Raw genomic sequence first — 20,370 nt, forward strand, 5'->3', positions numbered from 1 at the left:
ACCTGTGTTATCTTGGATGTTCCTTTAACCTCTGCAGCACCATTAATTTGGCATAAACACAGGTATCTACCTCCCTCTTATGCTGAGACTGTTTAACCATTGGGTTTTTTTAAGATAGGTGAGATAAAATTCACAGAAGCTGTTGACTCCTACTGATCTTCTCTCCAGCAAAGAGGAACCTCTCCATCTACATCTGGTTCTCCAGAGAAAGCTATAAACAGGTCTTTGTATTGGCCAAATAGCAAAGCTTTAAGCTCTCAACAAAGGCAAGAAAACAAAACTCTTTATCAGAAACTAAATCATCTGAAGAAAAAGAGCCTCAAGCCCTCAACAGCTGGGCAGCAATATGTACAAACAGAAGCTGAAGTTGCACAGCTTTCACAGTGGCCTCCTCTGGCAGCAAGAGAAATCCTGATCCAGCTTGTGCACCGGAAAGAAAGGGAACTGGCCTGTTCTCACCTCTATTCAGGGCATCTAAAAAGCTGGCTGGGGTCCCACCTTCCCATCACCCTTCTCCCATCTCGTCTGGCAAAGCCCATATCAGAAAGTCACATCAGAAGAAAAATCCTGACAAGTGTTGGCTAGAATGAGAGGAGATGGGGGAGAAGAAAAGGTTATTTCCTGTTTGCTGCTATCAGAAGATTTGTGTTTTCTCCCCTTCACGGGCTTATCAAAACTAGAGCAGCGCATTCCCTGCAAATTGCTCATCATGAGAAAGACAGGGAGGACTAAGAAGTCCCTAATGCCCCAGGCAGAGCATTGCCTGAGGGGCTCAGGGGAGCTGGGATCTACCATCAGCAAGGAAGTGCATCTGCCTAGGGAACAGGATTCATGCAAAATGTCAGGGAGAGTATATGTGAGGAGGAAGAACAGCGGCTACAGCTTTCTGGAGGACAACATTTTATACTGCAGGATGATGGAAGACAGACCCTTCAGCCTCCCCACCTAATCAAGGGAAGGATCAGCATCTACTTCTGCCATTACTCCCCACCACTTCTGTACCCTCAGTCACTAAGCCTGCACCCTTTCTTCCCCTTGGATCCTCCACAGCAGTCACCCTATCTCATCGTTATCCTCCCTCTCTCTCTGTCCTGCTGTCACAGTTCATCCTGACATGACAGACACAGAAGCAGCAGAGGCTGTCCCACCCAGCAGGTAGCTCCTGCTCCAGGCTCCATGTGCCACCTTGGCAAAGCCTCCACTCCCCCCCCCCCCCCCCGCCCCCCGTGGTCTGCTCAAGGTGAATTGAGGCTGACTGCCAAGCAGTTGACTCCTCACTCACACACATCTCTGAATCCCACCCCTGCTGTCCCAAATTCCCTCACTATAGGTTTATCTGTTGTTTCAGAGGAGAAAGCTGAGGCCTATTGCTCTGTGACTGAAAGCTTTCGTGTTCTTCACTCCAAGTCATGCGGTTGATGTCACTGCCGCAGTTCTCTTCACACAGACAAAAACAGCATCACAACAACTTTTTCTTTCATTTCTTTGTTTGTCTGAAGGTATCTTGCTACGTGACTTTTGTTATCAAAGAAAGCTTTTAAAACAGCTTCACTCCTTAGTTTTGGAAAAATGTGTTTTGCCCTCAAAGAGGAACTTTTATAAACCAAAGCCAAGACAGCAATGCTGGCTAGAGGATAGACACTTAGCTGCATTTCTTTATTCCATTTGCATACGATATGGGAGAAGACAATAATTCTCTCTAATGTACCACATTTGCAATTCCAAAAGATTTGCTGAAAATTGTGCCTCCAAGTAATTCTTGGTCTGTAACACATCTAGTTTCCACAGCGTTAGACAATACTAAAACTACCACTAGCAGTCATCAGTTCAGGTGAGTTTTAAAAATCCTGCATAGAATTTCCAATGTTAACTATATTTATATTAACTATAAAATACACACTTTATACTACAGCCCCTGCCAGCAAGGACACGTAGTGATAGCACAAGGGGTAATGGCTTCAAACTGAAAAAAGAATAGGTTTAGATTAGATATCAGGAAGAAATTCTTTACTGTAAGGATGGTGAGGCTCTGGAACAGGTTGCCCAGAGAAGTTGTGGATGCCCCATCCCTGGAAGTAGGCCAGGTTGGACAGGGCTCTGAGAAACTGGGTCTAGTGAAAGATGTCCCTGCCCACTGCAGGGCAGTTGGAATTAAATGATCTTTAAGGTCCCTTCCAACCCAAACCATTCTAAGATTTTGTGACTTGCTTGCTGGAAAAACACAAATATTCAGAAGGGCTTTGTCTAAGGGCCTTATAGGTTCTCAGTAAAGACTCCCCTGCTGCCTCCAGCCACATCCCCTGCCTGATGAGAGATGAGTCATGTAATCTTGCAGAAAGGAGCTGCAGCGTTTATTGTGAACAAAACCAATGCGGGACGCGGTCGGGGGTTGTCTAAGGTCGCAGGGTCCACACTTGGTGATCATGTTGCTGCTTCCCAGCCTGCTTTACACCACAGAACCAGAGGAGAGCATTTTGTATGCTCAGGGTGGTGAAGTACAGGCAGGGCTTGATTGCACCCAGGCACGGAGCAGCCTGGCAGAAGGCACAAGCAATATCCAAATGCTAATCCAAGCTTCTGCGGTGACACACCACCAAGTCTGCTTCCACCTCAGACAGATATTGGTGATGCTGCCTTTCTTGCCCTCTTCTGTTTACCTATGGAAATCTGTGGGGCATCTCACCTCTGCCCACCTGGTGTTAGTAATACCTGCACTTTAGATCTTACAGCACCACCAGAATTTGTTGGGTCATGTTAAGGAAATGGTTTTAAAGATATCTATCTGTGACACTGCCTTCTATAGCTGAGTTACACACAAACTTCTTGTTTGCTTGTTTTGAAATGAGCTGCAATAATTCATAAAAAGTGACACAAACTTACCATGTACATGCCTCAAATATAGAAGGTTTTTTTAACCATGACTGTCAGACAGCCCCAGCCTGGAAAGTGTCCCAGCTATTGCCTGGGTGATGCAGTGCCATAGTCAGGCTGGAAAACAATTGCAAATTCATGCGTGTGGCTTCTCAGAGTGCTGGGTTCATAGGCTGCAGGACAGGATCACCCATGTCCAGTCACACCACTGTTCCAGGGATAACCCTGTAATGGCACAGTCAAGGGATTTGATATCACCAATGATTCTGCGATTCTGTGACATTGGTTTTACCCACCATCGGGGACCACTTCTCTAAAGGTGAGCATGAACCACCTCCTCCTTGCAGAAGGTGCTATGCAGTTTGGCATCCTCTCTCACACCTAAGGTGGCTTAGATGTCTCAAAAAAATTATAGATGGATAAAGATAGGCAAACCCTCATTTCCCTTCCCTGCACCTCACAGTTCAGGCAAGACACCAGAGCAGGGCTTGGTGAGCTAATGATGCACACAAATGTACTTGCACATTAACACCCACACTCCAGCAGGGACTAGTTATATGCCATTGTCCTACAGCTTCTTCTGGGCTGACTCTGTTCCCTAGACTGCCCAAGTCAGCTCTAGTCAGCAGTAACTTGTTACCAACTCTCCTTTGTTTGGCTGTGCAAAAACTTGAAAATCAGCCTGTACTTGCAGTGAAAACCAGAATGAAACAATTATTAAATAACAAAACTTTAACATTTCCAAAACAAGTTAGAAAACACATTTATTTTTTTTTTGGGGGGGAACAAAACCATGGCAAGGAAAGGGAGGGGAACCACCAGAAAGGAACAATAGCTAGGCACAAACACATACAGTTAAAGGAAGAGCACAGGCTGCAACACTTCTGACCCCAAAGTTACAAAACTTTTGCCCCATTGCTGAATGGCAGCTTCAGTGGGAAAGGACAGAAAACCAGCCGTGTCCCATCTGCCTCATAAAGACCTCTCACATCTCAGACTCCCATCTCAATGGGAAAAATCCTTCCCAGACTGGGGTTACTCTAGTGGTGGTGTTAACAGCCCCCAGGCACCCCCAGCCCTCCCAGGGCTCACAGCAGGAAGGCGGCACTGGAGTGAATTGGACCCGGGATGCACCAGCCCGGCAGGACAAGGCTGGCTCAGCTCTCTCCCCCTCAGCACCTAAACACTGCCACCTTCCCCACTGCACCTCAGAGCACCCTTCAGCCTTTGAAGCATATGCTGGAGTCGACTGTCCCCTGCCTGCCCCTGCCAGAATGTGCAGAAGTAAAGCAAAGCTGCCTCTGCCCCCCCATTTTGGTGACACTGACCCACTGACAGTCTCCACCCAGCTGCTCCTGTGCTGCCTGCGGGCAGCTGCCACCCCAAGCACTCAGCCTCACATGTTTGTCACTCAACTCATAGCCTTTGAGGAATGTTTGTACTGAAAGGAGACAGTGCAGCACCATAAGGAAAAGAATTATCATCTCACTCCTACCGTGGAAAATCCGATTCCTGTGGCAGCCTTAAAAAACAGAGACAGGCTGAGTCACCACCAACACAGCTCACAAGATCCAAAAATCTTCTAAAGAGAATCACAGGACAAGGAAACAACAAGAACAACCACCCATGGTTGGGTGTCACTGATGCAGAGCCTTGACACGAACACAGAGATAAAGGACTCCCAGGGAAGTGTGCAGCCATCCCACCAGCTCCCTCACCTGGAAAAGAAGCGTTCAGTTTACCCTGCATTTTGCTGGGGTACTCACAGACCTCGTTGGATGGTATTTACAAGGCACATCTTAAATCCGTTTCCGAGGGATTCACAGCACAACGTCAGCGTGGTATAAAACAGGGGCGAAATGACAAGGGAAGAGAGGGATGCAACATACACCTCCCCATCCCTTTTGATCCCAACATGTGCCATATGCAAAATATGTTACTCTACCATGCATTTCTAGCTCATTGGGCTAGTTTAACATCAACATGCCTCGCTTCTGACTGTCAAAGTTGTCTTATGTGGTAAATACCTTGCTCCTGCAGCGCTACCTGCAGCCCCAGGGCAGCTGTGCCAGGGACTCAGCTACCTGCTGCCAGGGACAGAGCCCTTGCCCTCTCCTCACCTCATCCTTCTTCCCTGCAGGTCTACCCCAGCTGCTCCACGTGCAAACCTCCCCTGAGCAGAACAGGACATGCGTAGCAGCAAGACTTGCCTAAGAGATGCTATAAATTGCTGCTGTCTGTGCAAACAGCACAGCACCAAACAAGCCTACATGCACAGGCAGATGGCCAGCTTCAGCTTGCAGTAGCTAAACCATTACACTGAAGGCACTAATGCTTGCACTGATAAACAATCTCAGCACTATAATCAATGTTTCTGCCAAAGTTGTACACCCAGGCCCCAGGCACCCTCCTGCTTCAGGAGGCCAGCTGGTGACGGTGCTGGTTTAGCTCACAGGTAATCCAAGCAGGACCCTGGTGAAAGGGCACCAAAAGGGGAGCAAAGCCAGTTATCACCCTACAGCCCCCACCACTGTCCTGGTCCCAGGCAGCAAGCAGTGAGGGCCAGATCACGGAGGGTGTGGAGCTCAGATAAACACCCTGCACACAGATCCCTGGCTGAAACCTCCACTGAGTTTCTTCTGCAGGGCCTGTGAAAAAATGCCTTGAAATCTCCTAAGAGGAGATTTTTTTTTTCTTTCTCAGGAAATTTCTGGCAGGTCCTTAGTTTATGTCTGGGACTGGCAGGCCACCACAATCCCCCTGTCATGCCTGTCCTTGGCTGGCAAAGACATGGCAAAGACATTGGGTGGGCAGGGAGCAGGAGGAACTGCCCAGCTTGTTTCAAGCTGTCACCTGGGGCTCCACAGTTTAGCTGCAGCACTGTTATCAGGCAAAGCATCAAGGAGCTGCCCAGTTTTGTTTGTTAGTGAACCTGTCAGCTCGTGGCAGTGCGGCCTTGAAGCCACGGGTGTGCTTTTCCTTATATTTTCTTTTTTTCTTTTTAAATGAGGTTAGAAGGTCTGACACCTCATGTCTTTTCCCTGCTAAAATTTGCCAGACCGATTCTTACACACAAATGAGACTATGGGATGCAAAGGACAAGTGTCACAGGCTTCAGGGTGGAACAGCAAGCATGTCAGGTCAGTCATCAGTTGGATCCGGGAAACAGTCCGAGGCATCTTCCTGGCTTTCCGCATCAACTATGACCTCAGGGTCTGGCAGTTCCTCAGCTTCTATCTGCACTGCTAAGTTTTCTTCTGCCAGTGGCTGGGGCTCAACGCCTTGACCAGTCTGGGCAGCATCTGGAAAAAGGAGAAATGGTTTATATTATTGCCCACGCCATGGCTCGCTGTCCTGGAACTGTTCATTTATTGAGCTGTCCATCGTGTCTCCAGACTCTTGGGCACTGAAGACCTCTGGCCTCTTAGTACTGAAGTACTTTAGTACTTCTAGTACCAAACCCTTAGTACCAAAAAAGCCAAATCTATTCACTTACATCTGAATAATTAAAGGTGGCTAACAGCACACATTTAATATATTCTCACCTACTTTCCACATGCACCTCCACTTTTTACTTCATTGTAAAAAATTTAAATATGGGCTACTTTTTTAGTCAAACTGACAATGTGTTAATTTTTTATTAAAAGATCTACACTTGAAGTATATTAATATTAAACAGTGACCTGAAAGGCTTTTTTTTTTCTTTCTTTCTTGCTCTGTGTTCATGAGTAGCTTTTAATATTTTGAAAGCAGAGTAAAGCAGCATCCAAGGTTAGACATAAAGCACAGCTGAGCTGCTGGAGGCTGTGCACGGTACAGTGAAGGACATCAGAAGTGGAGACAGCAGTGCTGAGACCAGGCTATGACCTATGTAATATTGCTCCAGTTCACGATGTCTCTGCTAAACCTACTTCAGCTCATGACGGTGCATTAGTAGGGAAGGTGTTGCATTTTTGTTTGTGAAACAAAATCGTGGGAAACATAATGCAAAAAGTGGGAGTATTAATATCAAGCACTTCCAGAACAGGAGATTTCTGAAGGGTTTTTATCGCTGCGCTCTCTTGACCATATTGTGCTAAAGCTGTAGGGGGTTTATGCTCGGTTTCTTTGAAGAATTAAAAATATTCCCACTTTAGTCTCAGTTTAAGGAAATACACAAGCCTCTGGCTCTGATGGGATTTAGCTGTGTTTATAGCTCAGCATTTTTGGTTCATGCTGTCTTGAAGATGAGTGCTTACAAAAACAATGCTGATTTTTATAAAATGTTACTGATGAGAAGGGGAGAGGGGCGATAAAATTGCAGGAAAACTGCTAAGTTTCGAGGGGTTGCTGTTTTTGAGATATGTGTTTTAGCACAGGTGATCCTGGAATAGATAGCTACTGGCAGTCCCCTCTATGGGGTGCTTATGGGATGGCTGCTGGTACATCTCAGAGCTGAGTGGGGGTGAGAGTTACCCCTGTGCAGGAGCTGAGCGAGAGTAAGGTGCTGATAAATGACTTGCTGCGGCTTCTGTCATCTGGGCAAGATGCAGCACCTTCCTTGCGCCCCAGACTCCTCTCTACAGTCACCTCCACCCCCACCACCCACAAACATACACTGTGTCCTTCATCCTCCTAAACAGGGTATCTGCCCCACTTCAGAAAAGTCGCTGGACGCACCAGGCTTTGGAGGGCGGTCAGCTTGGGCAGCTTGAGCCTCGACGTGGTCTCCATTGGGGGGGCTCTTCACACCTTCACTGGACACCACTGACATGGTTAGTCCGTCATCCTTCTCCTCCTCTGTAAAGCCAAAACTGCAGACTTGAAGGAAAGAGGCCCCCCACAGCCCTCCAGCCTCAGCATGTCCCTTGCAATGCCAGACCACCAACACCTTTGTGCCTCCTCCTCATGCAGCACTGGCTCCCTTCCCAGAGCAGACAGATGCCAAGGACAGAGGGACATTGCCAACCTGTCACAGACCAGCTTGGCCATGCTGGCAGCTTCACAGCTTGAGGTGGCCTCACAGGGCATGGGCAGATTGCACTCAGGGACTGGTGCTGACAGAGGACTGCCATCAGAAACCTTCGGGTCATTCCAGGATCAGACCGGAATGAGGCTCAGTTTTCTTGCCCATAGAAAAGGTTTTGCTGTGGGTTTTGTCTGGCCAGGAGCACATGGCGGCAAGTGTGAGGTGAATAAAGGGAAAGGAAGGTTTGATTCAAGATCTCCCTGGCCATAACAGTTGCCTATCAGCAAGCAGATTACTGCTCCTCCAGGTCGAGGGAGGACGGGCTGGAGGACAAGCAGCCACCCAGCAGAGAGCAGTTTATTCTGAGGCTGTGTCAACCCCAGCCTGCATAAACACAGTCCTCTCTGAGACTCATCCCAGGGGGTCACAGCAATCTCCACTCACCTGAGGGTACAGGGATGAACTTGTGTTTCCTCTTCACGCAGCAACATATGACTGAGGGCACAACCACCAGCAGGATAAGCACACCCACTGCACACCCTGCCAGGATGTAAATGAACCATGGGTACTGCAGCAGGTCTCCTGCAAGAAGGACATGGCATTGTTAGGCACCAGAGTGGACAAGTTTCTTTCTTCCAGGGGGAGAAACCCTGCAGTTGGACTAAAGCATGTGGGCAGCACTGTTGCTCTGGGTTGGATCAGGGAAGCTGGTACAGTGAACTGTGGCAGAGCATGAGTTACATCACAGTGTTTAAGTATGGTGTGGAACTTTTCATTAGGAGAACAGGCCCGTGTGACTACGCTGTGTGCCTTATTTCTGCCTGCTCTGATCAGCAACATCTGAGATAATTTCTAAGTTTTAATCAAGGTTAAGAGGGAAGGTGGTGGTTTAAAAGACAGTACATTTCAACAAGTGTTATGGAAACAAGCAGCTGAGAAGAGGAGGGAAACCTGGGGAGTCATCTCCTGCCGAAGGAAAAGATGCAGTCTACCCTCAGAGCTTGTATTAGGCCCAGAGAATCCGCTCAGGACAGCCATGAAAGGACTGCTCCAACCTCAGAGCAGGTCTGAGCAGAGCCTGCACTCCTCAGGCACCAAAGGCTGCAGCCACCAGAGCCAGGGCTGTAGGAAACCGACTCCACTGCTGCTCGGAGAAGGATTTCTCTCTGTTCCGCTGCCCAGCCGAGATGATGCAAAGCCGCCAGCAGGAGGCGAAGGCTGCAGATGGCTGAGCAGAAGGCCACGCACAAGTCAGTGGTAATTATTACCCAGCTCAGCGTCGATTGCTCAGGGTTGCTTTGACGGGTCAGACCTGCACGTTCGCTGCTGCTGAGCAGGGGAGCTGGTAGGGGGCATCACACAGTTGCAGGAAAGAGAAACTCATCCAGACTTGCTCCTTCACCGAGACAATTTGCTCCAACCGGGGGCAGCCAGGAGGAAAACTCTCCTTCTCATATGAAAAAACCCCATGCAATTCCACTATTGCTGCAATATAAATTCCTTAAAACTCCTTAGGTAAGCCTATGCCATCCTTTTCTGAATCATTTAACTTGTTTTCAGCTGCACACATGCCTGCACAGCACAGCACTGCAGCAACCAACAGGATCATTTGGAGCTTATTTTCAAGCCCTCCAAAGCACAAATTGCTCCATATCTCCAGAGGCTGGGAAGGATTTCAAATGTTCCAAGTCATACTACATGCTGTCATAGTCAACACAACTCACCAGGACAGTAAAAACAACAGTGTGTGCTCCTGTGTGTGAAACCACATGTACTCATGGTATTTTCAAAGTCCTTTTTCCAGTCTCTTTTGCCAAGTTAAAAAAAAAACATACTCAAGAGAAATCTTTAAGCAAATCAGAAATAATTTCCATAATAATTTTATTTCCTTTTTGATAAAAGCTTAGAGAACATTATCAAAAGTATGAATATTAGTTGGATTTTTTCCTGAATTTTTTTTCCTAAAAATTTGCCATTCGTTGAAAAGGTCTTTTTGAGATAAAATATTGTGTTAAAAATAAGCAATAAACAAGTAATGAATCAATAAATGTCTTTTATATATGTTGACTTGTTAAGTTCTGAACCCTCTTCTTTAGATCTCGAGTGTTCAGAGCCCTTTAATGCCTGGAAAGTTCACAGCATTTCTGCCAAACTGTTTTATAGTAACAATTATTCAAAATCAATCATCAGTCAACAGGTTGCCCAAATAAGTGTTTTTACATAGATCTTCCACCTACAGTGGAAAAGCTAAATTCAGCCCTTGGCCTGGAGGAAATAATAACCCACAAAAATAATTACTTAGTCATTAATTAATTTACGTGAACTCATTTCTCCATTCTTTTTACTAGCATTTAGAATTGCTTTAGTTCACGTTTTACAAATGTGGTTGCATTTGGTGACTAAAGTAGAATCACTGCTGCTTTCTTTCTCTCAGAGCCTTCCAAATACACGTTCATGAGCACGTCCATCCCAACAGAGCCACCACTGAGTTCCCCTGGGGGCTCTTCAAGAGGAAATGGGGAACTGATATCGCACCCAGGGGGCTGGGCAGCCACCCAGAACCAACGATGGCGACTGTCAGCACTCACATGGTTTGTCACAGGGCTTGACTGAACAGCTCACGGGCATTCACATCCTTGTTCCCCAGTGCCGCGGCCAACTCAGGTCCGGCTGCGCCGAGCGGCCTCCGGCCAATTTCACCGGACAAAACCGGGATCGCTGCTCCACAACCACAAACGCCAAACCTGCACAGACTGGCCAGCGGTGCCAGTGTGACCAGGCACAAACAGCCCATGGCGTTTCTGCTGGATGCCAGCATGCTGGATATGGGGTTTGGGCCAGTAAGTTTGCTTTCACACCAACTGTGTGCCAACCACAGAAGAAAAGACAGTATCTGCTGCAATGCTGGAGTGTCTCTGACAATTTCTAAAATGCTGGGTGCTATTAGAGAGTGCAATTTCTCTAGCAGCAGGTAATTAAATTAATTACGGCTAAATTAGTCAAAAACCTTGTGGTTAAATTATGCATGTAGCTCTGATGTAACTCTTGATAACCATCTTTGCTGCCACAGAGCAGAATAACCTTCTCTACTGCAGGTGCAAATGAAATTATACCCAAGGATCCAGATTTTCTGTCTCATTAAACTATGGCCCCACTCGAGCATTTATGAATAGTTTGCAAATGGATAAAGTCCCAGCCTTCTCGCAGTGCTACATATCTGAGCAGGGACATTCCATAAGTAAAAATGACTTGTGTCTTTACCCACTTCTGATGGTGTGGGGCTGATGGAGAAACATTTGCACAGACTCACAAATCGTTGTGTTTCTGACCTAGATAGGCAAAACACCTTAGCTGAGTCCAGGAGCAACAGGGCTGAACTAGCAGAGGTGTTTTTATAAGGATGCATAGAAACTGGAAGGCCATCAGGGTCATGGATGAATGTCGGAGTAGAAAGCAGCATGTGTTTCTAAACTGGCACTGAGAATCAGTGCACAGAAGGGTGCAAGGTCTCTATCACTGGGAAGCAGGAAAACAGACAGAGAGAGATTCATCCTTGCTGCAGAGCTGGGTAAAAGGACCTCCTGAAAAAACTTTCATCCCATCAGTGATTTTAGGCTGTGTCAGTCCAAGACACAGGAGGGAGAAGGAAGTCAAGAGGTCGCTTTCTGAAGGCAGGATGTGCTAAGTCTGGAAGGCAGCTGCCAGGGGACAGAAGAGTTCAGCATTTTGAGGACACTGACAACTCCTCAGTTTGCTGCTGGAAGAGACCAAGAGGCAGATTTTCTGGTTACTCACCGTAGCTACAAGACAGTGCAACAGGCCTGGTCCTCGTGACGCTGCTCCCGTGGGACACCACGCACACAAATTCCCCGGGCACGGTTTTGTCCAGGCGGACCTTCCTCCCACCGTCCGTAACACAAGCCCCGGGGGCGCTCAGCTCTTTGCCGCTCAGCTGCCACCGGAAGGTCATGCTCTCGGTGCTGGTCGCGTTGCAGGACAACTCTGCAGTCCCATTAGGGAAGCACTGGATCCCAATGGTCGGCTCTGGTCACACACAGCATGGGACAATGTGAGCGGGGAGGAAAGAGAGAGGTGAGGCGCGGACTCAGCAGCGAACACGAGCTGAACAGGAGCTTCTCTTACCAGCAGTCTCAGTGCCACTGCATTTACTGTAGCCAGGAAGCACAAAAGTAGGTAACCAGACCCTTCAGTGCCTGCACTCAACCCTGAAATGCTTAACAGTGCCCTCTCCCTAACCCTGCTAGGGACTCTTTGGTCCCTATTTTGGGGATGCGACAAAAATCTGGCATCTCTTCATTTTCCTTACTGACACTGAAAAAACCTCCAAAAATAAAAGCCCCTGATCTGAGAGAATTGTGGAACTATCCAGAGAATTTGCCAGCCAGAGGCTTTCTCTGAAATCAGCAGATAACCATAGCTTCAGAGCACACTCAGCCCTTTCCTCCACCAGAGGTTTGTACTTTTGCTATCACTCTGCCTCTTCTTCCATTGTAGAGAGGAACTAGTGCAAATCATGCCCAACATGGGAACCAACACCAGATAACTGCGGTGAGAAAGGATACCCAGACTATGACTTCTTAAAATGAAGCAATGCACCATTGCTCTTACTACATTTCCCTGAATTTCTCTCTTTCAGTCTACTACAAGGAGCAAACCTGTTTCCTACATTTGTCACTTTGCAAATACAAATTAGACAGAGAAGTGGTGTGGTTTTTTGACAGCAGGAGTAAAATTAGAGAACATCCATCTGTGCAAATAAGCTCAGAAATCACTTTCTTCAACTGGGACATCATCTTCAGTTAAAACTCATGCCTCCAGGAACACCTTTGCTGTGAAATTGTTTCCCTGCCTTAGGTGTGCCAACAGAACACAAGGAGGAAACAAAAGCCCCAAAAGCAAATCCACTGAAATGGAGGTTAAACCCAGGACTTCTGTAGTCTTTGCCTACTTCCAGTCTAAGCTCCTGATCTTCATGCCAAGAAGTCACATCTTTGACCTGCTCTCCACCGCGGTTCTGCCTGTTTGCACCCAAAAGGGGGGAGCGTTCATTTGTCTTCACTGAGATCAGTTTGCTCAGACATTTTCATTACAGTTTCATACGCTTCAATTTGTCTTGGAAGCTTGTGTAAGTGAAAGCCCTGCAAAAGAACCGGTGGAGATGAGGACCGGAGCCATGGTCGCTGGCTGCCTGGACCATCATTCAGCAGGGGGACAAACCCATTTAAGCCTTCTCCTTATTACCCCAAGCAATGAGCTGGATCCTGTACAGAAGTGACTTTTTTTCTGTCTTCACAACCTGCAAGTGGATGAGCAGGCACAAAAGGGAGCAGGAATTCTGAGGCCACAAGGAGAACAGTGGGGAGGCTGGCATGGGTGAGGGCTCTGGACAGACCCAGAAGATGCTGACCTCCAAGCTGCTCAGGGGTAGCTAAGAATCACTCATAGATGCCTTTAGCATTTTTCCTCAGCTGCATGAAGCAGGGGGAAACCCCAGCACACCTCAACCCAGACCTGCACAGAAGTCCAGTCCCACTTTCAGAGCCAAGTCAGGCAGGGTTAACTCCTTAGGGAAGCGTGTCCACAGGCAGCAAAATGCTGTTGGTCAGTGGGAGCTTTTGTGGGAGCCATCAGGAATAGCGCTCTGGAAACAGACTGAAATCTCCAGCTACATGTCTACGTAGCATAAGCTCAACTTTACAAACACTTCACACTGCTGCCTCTTACATCATGGAAAATAGCCCAGAACTCAACTGACTGGCTACTTCAAGGAAGGATCAACAGACAGGAGAGACAAAGAGGATGCAAAGAGCACGTCTTAGTTTACACTGACTATTACTGCTCTCTGAGTGTGCCAGAAGCTTTAAAAAAAGCTTCTTCCGGAGGCATCTATAGCTCCTGCAGGCTCAAGCAATTCCTTAGGAGGAATTTCAGGGCACCAAGCTTCCAACCAGGCTCACAAGTTCAAAAGCTATTTGTTGCTAAGAAGGCCACTTACCAAATACTTCCAGTGCAAAATAACTGGTGGCGTTGGGAAAAACAAATTCGTATTTTCCTTCGTCCTCTTTCTCCACACTCTTCAGCTCTAGGGAGCCATTCAGCCAGTTCAGGCACCTACTGGCAGAATTGCCGCACTTGGCCAACAAAGCATCATTTAAGACAGTTGTCGAGCACACCCCGTCCCCCTTGCTCATTCTGGAGAGGGTCTGCAGGCTTTGGTTTCCCACAGAAAAGACTGCTGAGCCGCCGCTGAGCACACTGATCTGGGTGGCAGAGCCTGAAAGGAGAGGCACAGAGCGTGGGCAGCAAGCTTGCCATGTCCATCCATCCCCTCTCAGCTGCCTCCCAAAAAGGCAAATGCCCAGGTGAGACGTAAGAGGCACAGACCCAACCCTAGTGACAGGTTGGATCACCAGTGATTGAAAATCAGAGGAGTGGGAAGCCTTCTGTAAGGGTCAGCTTCCCCCCACCTGAATAACACAGGAATGGTGTGCACAAAAAGGGAAACAAAAGGCTGAACAGCTGATCCTTTCTCTCCCCAGATTTAACATGACTATCTACCACCCCCCATCAGAGATGAGAGACTGTGCAAAGAAAGATCCTCAAGGCATCAATGCCATGGATCCTGTACAGAGGGTAGCAGAAACAACAGCTGCCTGCACAGCTGCTTCTCCCCGAAGAGTAAGGTCACAGCTTTAGCTGGAACAAGTCTCACAGTCCCCTGACACATTATTAAGTTGCTGTCTGCAACTTAAAATTCAAAAGATGGCAGGGCAAGAGCAGCTCAGGGACTAACCCAAGGTCACACCAAGAATTAGGAGCAGGACCACATTGCTCTCCAGCCAGCCCTGTGTTGTACAAGGACTTTACACTCTCCGCTGAAATGCTCTCACGGATGCAGTACACCCGGAAAGTACAATTCTGTTCGTTATCATTCGTTTACCAAAAAAATAATCTGTCTTACTTTGGTCTGACTGCCCCGTTCATGCATTAGCGGTTACACTGTTTGATGTCTCCCCAAACCTGGTGGAGTCCTTAAAAGATCTTGGAGCAAAATTAAGGCATCTGCTTGTCTAGACAAATCCGTGCCAACTCCACAAAGAGAAATCCCACTTACCATGAGTAACAGTTATTATCACCAGCAAGCACTGCAGAGTCAAAGGAGAGCCGAAATCCATTTTAAAGAGCGCCTTGCATCATATGCTGAGAGGACGATCTGGCTACAGAGCTCAGTGAATATAGTGTTCAGGAAATGATGTCAGAAGCAAGAGTGGGGGGAAAAAAAAAAAAAAAAGAAAAGAAACTCCATGGTGGACAGATTGAATGATGGTTCAAAATAGACCTGCAAGGTTTTGGGTGACTGAGCTCGGGCTGAACCAACACAAGCCACAGTGTGCTCTGCAAAGTCCCGCAGACTGGAGATAACTGCGTGTGTGAGAATAGGGCTGAGTGGAGAGGAGAGACGAAAATATCTCCTGGTCAGCTCACCCCACTTAGGAAGATGCTAACGCCAAGACCTGGTAAAGGTGAAAAAAAACCTTTTCTCTCATCCTTTTCTGGTTTATCGAAGTACAGCATCCCCATCCAGGGAAGAGAAATCAGTGCAGTCAGATAAAGCACTGCACATGCAGACCAGCTGGTTTTCTGAAATACTAGCAAGACTCACTCATGGAGGGTCTCACCAGCAGAGAGGAGGTGTGGGACAAGGCTTACCCTCTGTTCCCAAAGAATATGTTGCCAGCCTGAACTTTGCTGGGCTCTTCTGGTGACCAAATGGTACCTGACACACAGGAAAGAGCTCCATGCAGCCACCCCAGGCAAAGAATAAAGGTTATGGGAAGTTAAATTGCATTGCAAAACTAAACTGAATGCAGCCTGAAAGACACCACAGCTCTGTTGGGAGTGCAGATACCAGAGACGAGATTGAAAAGCCAGTCCTGAAGAACCCCTGTAAACCAGTTATCTACAGGGACTGGTAGGGCCAGATACTCTGTTTGCATCCTTTGAGGTGGCTTAAAGCACACTGGTGTGTTGCACCAAGTGCCAAGGTGTGCTACACAAACAACACAGCACAAAATGTCTCGCTCACTGGAGAAAGGAAACTGGTATAGCATTGGAGCCAACACCTGGATTTTGTTTAGATGCACTCAGCAGATGTGCTGAGGAGTAACTAAAACATCAGCTGAGGATGCAACTGGGAACCCTATACTTTTGTGCTGTTTCTCTGGGCACAGACAAGGACACCGCCCATTAAGGGAGCTCCACATGGTGGAATCACATGTACACACTCATATCTGAGAAATGGGTAAACCCATTATCTTGTGATCTGCCCTGTTTTTCCAACAATTTGGCTATGCTCGATAAATGTCGCATTCCAGCCACTGGTTCGGCCCCTCTGACTTCTTATCCATGACAATCACATCTTACCTCTTGCTCCCAGTGTCCCAGACTTGCAAGTTTGTTCAAGACTATCACAGCAACATCCTGTCTCTATCATATGTGCATAGGACAGGCCTAAATTGATCTGAGACAGAAATAGACTTCTCTGAGAAAAGCAGTGAAGTGAGTCTTCAGATACTCACAGCAGTGCAGAGGAAGGGGGAGAGAAAAAAGTATTTACAGTAAGAAACACTTTCATTTCCTTCTGTGCTGCTGAAGTAACATGAAGAAAATCTCTCTCAAATACCCCTGCAAGACTGGGGCTTGCCATCTGCCTCGGATGTGCACATTCAACCTCTGTTCACCTTCATGCTTGAGGGGCAGGCTGGTAGAGCTTAGGGTTGCAGTGCTGTGCTGGAGACACGAGACAGAACAGACAGCATGTGCAGCATTGCTCCAAAATAGCACCCCAAAATGTTCAGAATGTCAGGGGAAAAAAAAAAAAACAAGATGCAAAAGGGGTCTGCACACAGACTAATCCAGCAAAAGTTCACCTTCTCCTCCAGCCAATGAGAGCAGCCTCAGAGAGCTCATTTACAGATTTGCAGTAAAATACAAGGAAAATACGGCCCTTTTGCTGTCACTGTGTTGTTACAGAAGTGACTCTGCATGACTGTGACATTGCGGTGTCCTGTATTTAGTCTCCCTCTCAGTGAGTCCAGGGCAAATGAGTACATTTATGAGTTCAATATTTCTGTGTTCAAGTGCCCCATACATCACCCAGTATATGAAGTCCCATTAGGCTTCTTCTGTCCCTCACATCCTCACTAGCTAAAAGAAAAAAAAAAAACCAAAAAGGAATCACAGCCAGGATAAAGATGACAGCACACACACAATCTGTGTTGTCATCAATCAGCAGCCTCTTTTAAGAGCAACTCTCTCAAGTTTCACATATAATGAAGTTTTTAGATGAGATTAGGCACTAATTTCTGGCACTGGCTAATAAATGCTCACAAGAGCCTTGGCTTGCCAGAGAATTCACTTCCCCTTTTTATATAACGACACAGAGATTTGTGTGATTGGATTGCTGCGGACAAAAAACACCTTGCGAGGCTTAACAGAAAACATAAGTAGAAAAAGGGAGAAAAAGAGAAAACAGATCAAAAAACCCACAAGAATTTGTAGCTGGAAGATGAACTAAAACCTTTTTGACTTGGTGAGGTGCAAGCTCACGGGGCCATTTTGCCCTTTCAGCCTGAAGGCATCATGAAAGGAGAATGGAGATTCACTCCTTACGTGACATGAGGCATTGATGGAGCATGGGAGATTGGAAAACCTGAGTTAGCAAGTAAAGAAGGAAATAACCCGTGGAATATTATGAAGAAATCTGTACATATCCACTCTGCACATCTTCCTTTCCATAGGCTGGTAAGCAGTGCACCTATTTTTGCTGTCATTAATGTATGCCAGCGCTCACCGGGGAAACACACGGGCCCAGTTTCATTTGGAGGGAGCTGACAGAGCTAAATGCCAGAAACTCAGCAGAAACAGAAAATAAGTCTGCAGCTCCAGTAATGCACAGCTGCAGTCATCCTTCTGTCCATCCATCCCTTGTGGTGGAGCAGCATGGTTACACCACAGGCTGCCAGAGCAGGTACAACCAGGACTGGACAGCACTGGGAGGAGGGAGAGGTTTGCAACCTGTCCAGTCCACACCTACAGCTATTCATGCATGAGACATTTTCTTTGAAACAGGCTTTGAGTGGCTCTCAGGAGAGTTTAACTGTGCAGCCACAAAGCAGGAATCGGGGGCACACCTGAGAGATGCCTCTGTGTGGGGCAGCAGGACCCCAGAAACTGATGAAGACTCATATTCATATGAATTCTTTCTTTGTCAAATTAAACTCTCCAGAGAGCTATGCTTGAACTCTGAACTCTTGCTCGATCAAAGAAGTAGCAAAAGCAACCAAAACGACAGCAAATGCTAATGTCAGAGCCTCAAGTACAGGTGACAGGATGTCTCCCTGTGACAGGGACATTTAAAGTAGCCCACAAATTAAAAAAAGGACATTGCAGAAACATGCTGACATCAGGAACCACTACAGAAAGGCTCTGGGCCTGATTATGGTCAAGGTACACATGGTTTTCTCCAGACTGTGGTACCTCCGGGGAAGATACAGTCCAACACATGCAAGAGTGAGGGCCAGGATTTCTGGAGCTCCTGGAATGCCCCCATGGGGACTGTCAGATCTCTGGTGAGAGAGGCCAATGGAGACACACTCTCTTCTTCAGAGTATCCATGGGTATTTTCAGCTTTCTCTTGCCAAGAGGTGGAAGGAATCTCCAAGGTCCTGCAAACACAGATGAGGACTTGGTTGTGTTGGGGGCTTAGCAACTGGGCTGTAAAAAAGGAAAACCTGTACAGATACCCACTGTGATGCACAAAGACAAACCTGGGAGACCTCCCTGAAGCAGGTCTGCTGCGCCTCAGGCACCTCTGGTGAGTCACACACCACTGGTCCTGGTCTCACACTTCCTGCCACAGCCTTTGCTTTTGCTGTTTGATGCTGAGGTTACCTCGGACCCAGAGAATCAGATGCTGCTGTTCTGACTAAAAGGTACAGCACAAGTAACAGTGCGTGGCAGGAAGGATCCTGAAGGGACAGAGAAGATGATGAGACTCTGCACAGGACCCAGAAGCAAACAGAGGATCCAATCTGCAGAAGATCTCTGCTCAAAGTAACCTAAGCAGAAAAGCTTGCAGAAGCACCTTGATGTCATGCACTTGGTGCCCCCCTGCCTCATGCTCTGAGACAGCCCTGTAATGCACAGCAGAGCAGTCCCATGCCTTAAGAATACAGAAACAACAAGCTGGACAGAGGTCTTCTTCATCTCCCATTTCTGACAAGTTAAAACCCAGGTGCTTGTCACAGATCCCATAGTTCATGCACAAGCTCCCCTCTCCCAGCTCTTTCTCAGATGCTAAACAAGACCAGCCAGGATTACAGCAGTTGATTCAGATTTCTGCTCGTCTGCAAGTTGCTGTCACCCTCAGGATTTCTCTTCTTCCTCCTGCTGTATCTATGGGGGCTTCTCCCTCTGCCCCCAGCACCAGGAATTTCAGGGGGAAAGTCATGAATTCACTCCCAACTCCACCACTGCTCAGCAGCTGTGGGGGAGAGATCCAGACAGGTCCCCAAAAAGAGCAGAGATGTGGAGTAGGTGCTGTGCTACGTTGTCATCCCATCTTGGCAGTCATCAACCACCCCACTGCAAGGTGAGAGGAACGAGAACACAAGGATCCCAGCTGTCCAGGCCAAGCACACCAGCCACATACAGTTTCTCTGACATGGCTCTCCTAGTTTGGTCCATGATGACAAGTGAAAAAGAAGAGCCCATATATGGAATAACTGCTAGAAACTACCCAATTTATATTTAGCATCACTGTGTGCAGGGGGAAATGCTTTGCATTTGCTTGAAAAAAAAACCAAACCCAAAAGCCCTTGCAGAGCTATTCAGACACATGGATTCAATTACTCTGCTACGTGAACAAAGCTTAACTGAGGGACAGCAAGCACAGCACCACAGCCTATGAGCTTTGGCCAGTTTGGCTGGAGTTGGAGGAAAATCTGTTTCTGTGAATGGACAACAAAGGCCGGTGAGGATACAACCTGCCACAGATTGGTGCAGGACAACTGTGCTTTTTTGCTGTCATCTCTAATGAATGACTCTCTTGCTCATATTCTCCTGTTTCTCCTTGCTTCATTTTGGTGAGGGGAAAACAGACTTCGCTAAATCCCAACTCGGAAGACGAACTTTGGAATTTGCACGAACGTTGCCATCTTCAAACTAATCATATAAGGATTGTTTACAAAGGCAAAGAGATTTCATAAATTAAAATTCCCTGCAGGATTCACTTAACAATGTTTGAGCAATACATCTGCTGTGGTTACGAGGTTAATGCCAGACTCATTTAAGAAAGTCTTTCAATATGGCACAGAATGGGGACAAAAGCCACCAGAACAGCTTTACAACCACAAGATTGCAGGTGGTTATGACAGGGATCCCCTATCTTGTCACACTCCAGCACATGAATAACCTAATGTGACAGTCAAAAGACTTGAAAAAGCAGCAAGAAACACAGGTCTGTGCCT

At 47.2% G+C, this 20,370-nt stretch overlaps 1 protein-coding gene across 1 annotated transcript; it reads right to left on the bottom strand.

Moving 5' to 3' along the window:
* Positions 1 to 3,602: 3,602 nt before the first annotated feature.
* Positions 3,603 to 15,080, bottom strand: LOC113986978. The gene is made up of 6 exons (XM_027719193.2): positions 14,955 to 15,080; positions 13,836 to 14,114; positions 11,615 to 11,863; positions 8,264 to 8,401; positions 7,531 to 7,650; positions 3,603 to 6,173 (listed from the first exon to the last, which is right to left on the bottom strand). Exons 1-6 carry the CDS (start codon positions 15,013 to 15,015, stop codon positions 6,013 to 6,015), a joined length of 1,008 nt encoding a protein of 335 aa, XP_027574994.1. The 5' UTR covers positions 15,016 to 15,080; the 3' UTR covers positions 3,603 to 6,012.
* Between the last annotated feature and the right edge of the window lie 5,290 nt (positions 15,081 to 20,370).

The sequence above is a fragment of the Pipra filicauda genome, unplaced genomic scaffold (genome assembly GCF_003945595.2).
Source record: "Pipra filicauda isolate LSUMZ 115617 unplaced genomic scaffold, ASM394559v2 scaffold306_size1276767_pilon, whole genome shotgun sequence".
In the NCBI taxonomy this organism is placed as follows: Eukaryota; Metazoa; Chordata; class Aves; order Passeriformes; family Pipridae; genus Pipra; species Pipra filicauda.

What these genes read in the sequence shown, in the direction of transcription:
- LOC113986978 (XM_027719193.2), bottom strand. Translation starts at nt 15,015, where the DNA reads ATGGATTTCGGCTCTCCTTTGACTCTGCAGTGCTTGCTGGTGATAATA. An exon ending in GTTCATCCCTGTACCCTCAG is followed by an intron (nt 7,651 to 8,263) that starts GTGAGTGGAGAT and finishes TTGGCTTTACAG; the next exon opens with AGGAGGAGAAGGATGACGGA. An exon ending in TGACCGCCCTCCAAAGCCTG is followed by an intron (nt 6,174 to 7,530) that starts GTGCGTCCAGCG and finishes TCCTTTTTCCAG; the next exon opens with ATGCTGCCCAGACTGGTCAA.